Source organism: Blennius ocellaris (assembly GCF_963422515.1).
Source record: "Blennius ocellaris genome assembly, chromosome: 4".
NCBI lineage: Eukaryota > Metazoa > Chordata > Actinopteri > Blenniiformes > Blenniidae > Blennius > Blennius ocellaris.
In genome coordinates this window covers 15,908,385-15,918,747 of record NC_137653.1, presented here as the reverse complement: position 1 = coordinate 15,918,747, position 10,363 = coordinate 15,908,385, and the positions used below count along the sequence as shown (strand labels likewise).

At 40.3% G+C, this 10,363-nt stretch overlaps 1 protein-coding gene across 1 annotated transcript; it reads left to right on the top strand.

Annotated features, from left to right (window-relative positions):
• LOC308128897 (lumican) lies at positions 1 to 5,827 on the top strand. Its single transcript, XM_080494607.1, has 5 exons — positions 1 to 437; positions 1,506 to 1,819; positions 2,012 to 2,336; positions 2,979 to 3,296; positions 4,881 to 5,827. Exons 2-5 carry the CDS (start codon positions 1,514 to 1,516, stop codon positions 5,030 to 5,032), a joined length of 1,101 nt encoding a protein of 366 aa, XP_080350733.1. The 5' UTR covers positions 1 to 437; positions 1,506 to 1,513; the 3' UTR covers positions 5,033 to 5,827.
• Positions 5,828 to 10,363: the final 4,536 nt, after the last annotated feature.

Sequence of the window (10,363 nt, the reverse complement as noted above, 5' to 3'; positions counted from 1 at the left end):
GCAAGACACACACACGCACGCACGCACGCACACACACTGATCAAAAGATTCCAACACTTGCTCTCCATTATTGAAATGCTCTCCAATACCAGTTATTCCTGATTTCTTTTATTTCTTTCTCCTCTTTTTCTTTTTCTTTTTTTAAATCTTTCCAGTGTCAGCAAACATGTTTACACCAAAAGTGTGTCAAACTGTTAACCGAGGGCTGTGAGAAGGGGGGCAAGAAGACATGAGTGTGTGAAGATTATGTAGGAGGTCTGGGGTCTGGGATGTGGGCAGTGTTTGAAGAAGAGGAATGCATTAGACAGTAGGACAAACATTGCTGGTAGCTTAAAAACACACACAAACACATGGAAACACGTTGACATACAGCTCCCGGGGGTTTCATTTGGAATTTAGGACATCCTGTCTCTGCTGTGTTGCTCCTGAACAAACAGGTATGTGTCATTTTGCTACTTGTTTCTAATCTGTTTGTCACCCTTTCCTGTGCAAGACAGGCAAAACTTGACTTGATTGCAATAGAATGTGTTTTCCTGCAACAGTCATATCATTGCAATGCTGTGATAATGTGCTACTCTGTAGTGAGGAGGGGAACTAATCCTTCCTGATAATCCTAGATCTCAGTTATATAATAGCACGGTTCATGCATGGTCTTTCTGTGCAGACCATCTGCGAGGGTGTTACTGTAGCCATGTGTGAGGGGAGGATTCTATTCCTCATGTTGATAGGCAAAGTTTGATCACAGAGAGAAGTGAACGCAGAAGAAATCACATCTGCTTGTGCTGCATTTCAAAACAATGCTTTACAGTTTTTCAACCATTTGATTCTAATTTTTCAATTTATGACAGAGGGGATAAAAAAACCAGCCAATGACAACAATAGAAAACTGTTTTGTTTGGACATTACTGAGGTTTTTTGTCTTTTTCATATTCGATACTTTCACTAAGGTCAAGTCGGTTCTTAAAGGGGTACTGCAGCTACAAAGTCTTTCATGAGACAAGAGTAAACATGAGTGGCAATTTGTGACATGTAAAGAAACTCCCAGAGGAACAGATTAAAACTGTTTTGACCACCACTAACCCTTTGCTATGTTGGCATTTTGACACACTGACATATCAACCTCATTAACTGTCATTCACTTTTGACTGAATTGAACCATAAGCGAGAGTTTTGAACAAATGGAAATTTTACCTCATTGTAAGGTCAGAAGAAAAATAAAGTACTAGTAAATCTGTTGTGACTATTATATAAATATTTTTATTTTACAGCTTTTCAAAAGGTGCATTTAAATGTTTTCCTGTGGCTCTGTTGATGAAATTACAAGTGAAGTCTGAGGGGTCGACAATAAAACTTTATTGGAATGTTAATGGATTTCAAGGTCGTCCATTCAGCATAGCTGTTTTAATCAGAGAGATAAAATGACAGAATTTGTCTTTAAAGTCAATCTGTCAATCTTTTATGAACCCTTCATTTCTGCTGAAATACTTCATCCCATGTGTCACCAGTTGTTTTCATGGCTCTCCTGTGTGGCTGCATGCTGGTGCTGCTCTGTGCTTTTGGCTCTGCGCGGGCCACTGTTGACCACGACATGGACTACGGCGGCGTCCCGCTGTGGATCAACCGCCTGCTAGGTGAGCCCAGCGTGATGAGTCTGCAGGGCCGAATGGACCCGGCCTGGTTCAGAACTAACAACCCGCAGGGCTGCCCGCACCAGTGTGACTGCCCAATCCAGTGGCCCACTGCTCTCTATTGTGACCACAGAGGTCTGGCACACATCCCCGACAGCCTGCCGGTCACGACGCAATACCTTTTTCTCCAGGTAGGACAAACACTGACACACGTTCTTTAGTGTGTGTTGCTGTAAAGTGGTCTGCCACTTATACCTGAGGTGGTTTCTCTTTTCCTGTTGACATTACGGATCTTTAACTTCAGCTGCTTTTCACGACACTGTAGGAATAGTGTTTCTGTATAAAAAGAGTGAAACAATAATACCTGTCTCGTGTTTTTCCAGGCAAACAACATCTCATCCCTGTCCTCCTCTGTCCTGGCCAATGTTACTGGTTTATACTGGCTGATCCTGGACCACAACCAGATCCAGAGTGATAAGTTCGAACGGGCCTCTCTGCAGAACCAGACCCAGCTGCGTTACCTTTTTGCCAACCACAACCGCCTGAGGTCAGTCCCCAGTGGTCTACCGGCTGGACTCAAACAGCTGCGATTGGCTCACAACCGAATCAGCAGCATCGGCTCAGGAGCTTTCCAGCACTTGCATAACCTGACGGTGCTGCTGCTGCAGGGAAACCGGCTGCAGACCATCTCAGACGGAGAGCTCAAAGGTATTGTTATGATGAGTCAGTCACATTTTTCTCACCTGCTGTCACCTGAGAATGAGACACTGCGTTTCCTCAAGAGGTTAAAGTATAGTTTTGCATGTTTGCTCAATGCGGCACGCATCATGAGTCATACCTAATTCCTTCGCTCTTCTATATCTTCGATGCATCTTGGTTGATGGCTGAAGGCAGTGTTCACTAGTCTAACATTCACACTTCTCATGATCAATTTCCTTCAGCTGCATGTTTTTGGACTGTGGGAGGAAACCACGGTATTGTGAAAAGAGAAAAAAAAAGGGCAGGCAGGGACAACATGCTAACTCAGCACAGAAAGTCTGAAACCCAACTGATCTCACACTTTCGTCAGTCTCACTATGAGGCGCCAGTGCTAACCACAACATGCAGTTGCAATAATGAACATATGAAGAAAGCTGTCAGTGATACGTTACATTGTAGTATTTACACAAACAATATCAGAATTGCTTGTAAAAGAAATTAAAAGTGCAGATCCTCACCTGATATGTAACCTAATGTAACAGACATTAGCGTTGAGAGTGCTCACACTGATTTAATCTGTGTTTGAAGTATAAATATCTTTATTTATGTCTTGATGTGTGCATTTCTAATTATGCTCCTTAATTCTCACAGGTCTGGGAAGTCTCAGTCTTCTGGACCTGAGTGGAAATCTGTTTTCATCCATCCCAAGATATTTACCTCCCTCTGTCCAGCAGCTCTACCTGTCAAACAACTCACTCTCTGGCCTGGATGAAGACAGTTTCTTCGGGTTCCTCGACCTGAAGTATCTTCGTCTGAGTCACTGTGGTCTGAAGAACCGAGGCATCCACTCGGGTGTTTTTAACTCCTCCAGCCTGGTGGAGCTGGATCTTTCTTATAACAAACTCACTTCCATTCCCACGGTCCCAACCACGCTGCAGTACCTCTACCTGGAAGCAAACAAGATTCAAGGTGAGAACCACAAAGAGAAGACAGCAGCCACCTTCAGAAGCTATTGAAAGGGAGGCGATGACTACTTTTTAAACTAAAAAATATACATTTCAGAAGCCAATGTGATTTCAAAGCAACAAAGAAAAAAGAGGAAGGTTTTAGAATGAGCCATGATTTAACTAAACAATATACAGACATGATAACTTTTTTAGTACAGATGGAAGTTTAGCATTCAACAAATAATAACTTACATTTTGAGAAAAAAGAATGTGTGGTAAAAGTTCTCTGCCATCAATACTCGTCAAATGTTTGCCAGCCGGATTTTGTTAGTTAGTGAAGGGAAAAGGGAGGAGGCCGATTCCAGTAAAATGATCTTGTGTTTTAGTGCTACTTCACGGATGCTGGTTGAGGGTTTTTTTTTCAGAGCTAATTTTAACTTTGGAGGGTCATGGAATCCAGGAAGCCCATCTAACTTTGGTGCACATACAATGTTTTTTGCACTGGGGATATTGACACGATTCATATATCATGTCTATGAGGAGCGAATTGCTTGCACGTGTGCATAGAATGTAAATCTTGCCATTCAACAAGTACAATAATGGTGAGTTATGTGTGAACTCCAGGGGATGTCTGACAATCCCCCGCTGTCAGTGGGGCAGAAGAATTGTGGAAAATGTGATGGGAGGCTCTCATAGCCCCTTTGAACATGGTCGCCCCTCTGTGCTGTATATGAACCTGGGAGGGGCTGCAGTAGGGTGAGGCGAGTCAGAGAGAAAGAATGGGGGCCGGAGGAGGGACTCAGAGGAGGAATTCAAGTGAAATGCTGCTTGGATGTGAGGAAAGTGGGTTAGCGAAGAAGCATGGAGAGTGCTAAGAACATCTGTGAAGGAGGTACAAGTGCCAGAGGAGCCAGAAGCACACGCTGTTCCTCTCTCCAGTCTCCCCTTTCCTACCCAAAATTTCAGATTATATTGCAGCGCAGAAACCTCGGCAGCCACGGGCCAAGATGTGAATCACACAGCCACCGAGCAGAAATGACCTGATGTGTGGCTTCGGTTCACTGGTTCTGGCAGAGTGAACGTGTGCTCTTGTTTCCCGACCTATGATGCAGCCGGCAGCTGAGCCATGTACCAGTGAGACAGACAGACAGACAGAAAAACACTTCCGCAAAAACATACACCTCATCGTCTAGTAAGTAGCCCGACAGCTACCGCAGCTCCCGTCTGCCAAGGCCCGAAGTCTGGATTGAGAAAAGCTCTTCTAAAGGCCTGAATGAAAGCACAAAGGGGTGTTGTGGTTTCCACTGCCTCCGTTTTTCACCACAGCACCTGCAAGGCACCTAATGGTGAATGCAGACTTCTGTATACGAGAGGAGGAGAGCTTTTTGCAGACTGTTTTGATTGGACAAACATTGAAATGTGGTTGGAGTGTTTCCTGTAATGATTTATGTGACTAACATATGGTACATGATGTCAAATCAAAGCAGCCTGGACTCGTGCAGAAAACACGCTCTTGTGGAGACGGTAACAATCAGATTGCTGTCGATGAAGAATGATGGGTCTTTAATAACCAATTAATGTTATTCTTGTGCATTTCTCACCACAGAGTTCAACGTAACAAGCTTCTGCAGAGAGGTGGGACCTTTGTCCTACTCTATGATGAAGATCCTTCGATTGGATGGAAATAAATTGTCCTACCAGCTGCTGCCTCCCGATTGGGTCTTTTGCTTGCGAGTGCTTCATCGTATTTATATTTGATCCCATCTTCTGAACATGGATCAAATATGCAAGTACCGAGCATGACTGGCCAAACTCACCTCAAGCTACAAAGAAAAAAGAATGAAAAAACATGTCTCAGCTTTATATTTCTGCTTTGTCTTCCAAGTCAACATCTGCGAATGAAAATAACAAAAATATAATTTTAAAAAGTGACAAAAAAAATTCAAATGTCTTCAATATGGATACAGACAAAAAGCTGGAATCCAAAAAGACAAAAAAGTTATTACTCGCCAGTGTCATTTTATGGTACTGAAAAGAGTGAGGATCAAACGATTTCCCATCTTGTCAGTAAAACCTTTTGGGGTTTCTTTTCTCTCGCTGGTTCTTTTCCGAGCTATGTTTCATTTGGGTTGAACATCTGTGTCTGATTACAAAATAGGAAATGGGACAAACCCTCCTCATTTCTGACTTCATTGAATAATCAGCTGTGGTTAAACAGAGATGTCTTATTGCAAAGGGAAAGAAGTCCGTCAAACTTCAGTGTCTTTCACCACAGCGGATGTGACTCAGTTCGCTGGATGGAGTTTATAAGTGCAATATATTGAATAATGGCGTAACATTATATGTCTTTATCGTCACATATTATCTACCTTGATAAAAAAAAAGAAATGTTTGCTGTTATGTAAAAATTAGTAGAATTAATAAATTCAAACTCAGTATCAAAATAGATGGACCTGTAACACTGATCAAATGGTGATCAAATCTGTAATGTAATGGAAATCATTGTGCACAGTGGACTTGGAGTGGTGCTATAATAAAGGAAGCATGAGCCTGTCTTGTGTCATCTCACAGTTTTTAATAATGGAACACGAGCATCCATTCCAATGGGTGCTGCTCTCCTACCGAACAGACCAGAGGGATACATCACTCAGAGACAAAAGACTGTGGAGTAGAATCATTCTCCACTAAGGAAATGAGAGACACGCAAACCTATTTTCAGGTGTCTTGAGCAGGGGGACAAACACAATATGTCGGTCAAGAACTCCCCAGTCTTAACAGATGTGTTAAGTCCTTGTGTTGCTTTTCAAATGACAGTAATATGTGTTGTTGTGTCTTCATATTGTGGTATTTTTGTTGTTATGATTATCATAATAATTCAATTACATTTTATTTGTATTTGTACAGAGCCAATAACATTAGTCATTTAGAGGCACTTGAACCAAATCAATTATTTCACATGAGTAAGCATAGGTAGAAAGGGAAAAAACTCCTTTTCCATGAAGAAACCTGCAGAACCGGGCAGCTTTGCGTCATTCTGTTTCGGGTTATGGAATAGAAAGAGAGAAAAGGCGAGGGCAGGGAAAGAGAAAACAAACAAAGAAACAAGTCGATGTCAGACATCAAACTAATGGACTCACTGCAGACTTCCCCGCAGACTAAACCGATAGCATCTGAACTAGAAGATGACCAGCCTGATTTGAAATCAGGTAACACTCACATAAAGGAGATTCAATGTATTTTCTTACTCAAGATGACATGTGACAGATCTGTTTATGTATTGTGATTATAGAAACGAGTGTAGTAGTCAGTGCATTTTAGCACAAGTCAAAGAGGTAAAAAACTACTTTTTTTATGGAATAAAGAGGAAACTTCAAATCATTTATGATTTGTTGGCAATAGAATGAGATGTGGTTTTTGACAATTGGTTCTTAATTGATATAGGAAATTCTTTATTCCAAAAAAAGGTAAAATAAGAGACATAATGTTGAAAATTACTTACAATAGTGTCGGTAATATCTATATGTTTCATGTCCCCTATATGAAGACAATACCGGATTTGGAAGTCTGGCAGTTGACAAATACAATATCAGATATTTTATATAACTGGGCATGAGATCTATTTGGCACCAGTAAAGCCTTTTCACACTATAAACTCTTTTGGTTTAACTGTTAAAAACAAATTATGAGGAAAAAAGTAAAGGTAGAGAAATTATTAGGTTGTTTTTTTTATTTTATTGATAATACATTTTAATTTTTGGCCGTTCATATAGAGTAATACAGACTATATATATGAAAAAAATTGGACACAGATCCCAACAGCTTTAACAAAACAACTTTTAATGTGAAAAACATTAGGAACTTGGAGTGACGAAGCAAGTGGTGTTGGAGAAGAAGGGCTCATCCTCCCACACTTGACATAGTTCATCTTGTAACACTTTTTTCATTTGTTCTCCATGATAAAAACATTAAATTAAAACATGTTTCTATTATTTTGAAAGAAGATTCTAAATATATTTCTTCCATTTCTTCAACAGTCATGTACACAATCCAGTCGCTAAACGTCTCAGTAGAACAGTCCTGTCCTGGAAACTCTTGTATGTTTGCATCTCCATGTGCACTGTGTTCCCTCAATAAATCTACTGTCATATTTTCCAGGTGACACCATGTCTTGTGTGTTTCAGACTGGTGGTATGTCTGGATCCAGTTTTACCAGAAGTCACTCACACAGACTTCTTCACAGGGATGAAACTGTCCACCGGGTACACGTGAAGTCATGGCAGGAGGAGGCAAAGTGAAAATGAAAAATGTTATAATAATTGACATGGTACAACCACACTCATCGGACAGATCAGTTTGTTGGGCTTTTTCCCCAAATATGGTCACTAAACTAGATATATCCTTATAACAGAATAAAAAGACGTGCATTCTTTCCCCCCAAAAGTGAAAATCAACAAATCTAACCGGGGCACATTGGGGACCGTTCCAATGACGGCTCTACTTTGCAGGATGAGTTCTTGTTGTTGAAGTGATTTGGGGTGTGAACCCTTCTCCCTCACACATGTACATCAGGCCTCCATCACATTCCTAATGTTCAGAACCATAAAGATCCAAAACCAGGCACACATTCACGAGCAGTGGTAACAGCAGCATCTTTAGACATACTGCACTCAGCTGCAGAGTTTTATTAAGTGAACGTTCATAAAATAGAGAATTAAAGTTTTTAGCAATTGCCACCTGGCTGAGTTTCTCTTGAAGGGACAGGTACTGCAGAGCCAGATGACACAGCACTGAGGAATGACAGTGATTCTGCTGTATTGACCTCATGCATTCAGGCAGCCATTGCACTGGCAGATGGCAAGTGAAATATTTTCCATCATTACCTCCAGGCTGACTGTTTTTCAGTTAAGAAAGTGTAATTGAATGTTTATCTACAAAAATTTTGGTGAAATCACACCTAAATATATGACTGACCTGCACATTGAACCCTTAGAGGGATTTCAGTGTCAAATTGTAATGAAAAACTATGTGTTTTAGTGGATGACACTTCTTCAGCCAAACTCCAAAGCAATATTATTTATTTTATATCTGTGGCTTCAATGCAGATAATTTCATTTTTGTTTTCATTATGTATTTTGTAGTCAGACAGGATTATCTTCATGTATCATCCTGAAGAGAATGAAACCTTGGCCGGTTGAAACCATTAAAGTTCTGGGCATTCCTCTTCTCTGAAACCAAACCTTTACCTTAGAAACAACCAGTCAAAACAATCTGCTATGAATCTCTCTCTCTCTCTCCTGTGTCCAAACAGCTATATTAAGAGCTACTATGATCAGGACTGCTGAAATAGCTATCACATCTGTGTGCACACAGACATAAAGCCTATACAGAACGATGCAATTATGTAAGATATGACCAAGGCAAATATTTCAACTGAACCCAAAACATGAGGAAACTTCTGTTTGATAGATCATGTTTTGTTGTAGCAATTCTTTTTGAAAACTCGTCTCTTTATTTTCCTAGATGGACTCAGATTTGTAAAGAGCAAGTGTCTGTAGGCTGAGCAGCAGAGTATGGGATGATAAAAACACATCAAACCAAACAGCTTTTCTTTGCTCTCCCTATTGACTTTTATTTGAAGTTATCTGCTGCCGTATTAGCGCCTGATTATCAGCACCCAGGATTGGACCTTCCAACTGTGTCCGCTCCTAGAATAGGCATGACATGTTTGACTGATCTGGACGGTCAGGCAACAGGCTAAATTAAACCTTGTGTTTCACAAAACCAAGTTGCAGCATCATTTGGCCTGCATCAGAAAACTGATGCCCACTGGTGCTCGGTGGGCATCTCAACAAGACAGCGCCTTCGATTCTGAACATGTGGAGGGAAGTTTCATGTTCAGAAATTAACCCAGATTCTTCCTACAGTGTCTGTCTGGCTGTGCTGCATAGACATATTAGCTGATATCCAACAAAAGGTGGGTGAAGAGCGGGATAAACACAGGTAGACGTACAGCCTAAAGTATTGTTACAACGAAGACGGAATCTGCTGAACAAAACTGTTTTCAATTATGTACATCGTTTAACATTATGTCACCGATCTTTTAAGGCATTTTATTAGGTATTTGTGGATCCCAGTCAGCTTTCTATTGATTGGTTCTTCATGTGCCTGTGAGATTAAAAAGTGCAAGACATAGAAAGGGTTGAGCAACACACAAGTAAACCATTTCACAACCAGCTAATAGAATAGTATAGTGTATAAATAGCGATAAAAAGTTTCAAGAATAATTTTGAATCTTTTCAATATTTTATAAGCTGTATGTAACTACAATAATCCAACATGCATTGCAATGGATATATCAAAAAGTTTTTGCATAGTGGAAGTTATGAAAGTTGCACTGCAGTCATTAAAAACTGTAAAGCATGTGAACTGTTTTCATCTTTTGGCCCAACGTTAATGTGAGTGTAAAGCAAACCAGACTACACAGCTGCCTTTTATTACTTATTCAACTTTGGTTTGGATCAGCGAATCATACCACGAAGACATTCATCTTGATCAAAAGAATTTTGGGACTAAAGGCATCATAAGGTCTTCACCTTTTTTCACTTGCTGATTTGATTCTGTCCTCATGTAATAAGACTTAAGGTAAATATTTGCACTGATTCATCAGGAGTTTGACACTGAGATCACATAAGAGCTCTTAACTAAATTGAGAAGATACGGCTCCTACAAAGAGCTGACAGCAAAAAAGAAAAAAAGAAAAAAGAACTCACAAGTCGTGACAAAGTTTTGCAAAATAAATAATTGTAAATCACAAGATGAGCGCATGATAGTTGTGATCCATCTATTACCACATATTACTCTGTGCCCTTTAATTGACAAGAAAATACTTTGCGACTGACTCAAAACCTGGTTAAAGTGAATTATTTGGGCAATTGTTTCATGTTGCTTTAAATGACCTTAAGTCACTAATGTTCCAAAACGAAGATGATTTACAAACCTCCACAGCAGACAGAGACGTTACAAAATTACAAAGTCACAGGCACTGTGTTGTTCACCGGTTTCCACCGATAACATCAGAAGGATCCAAAT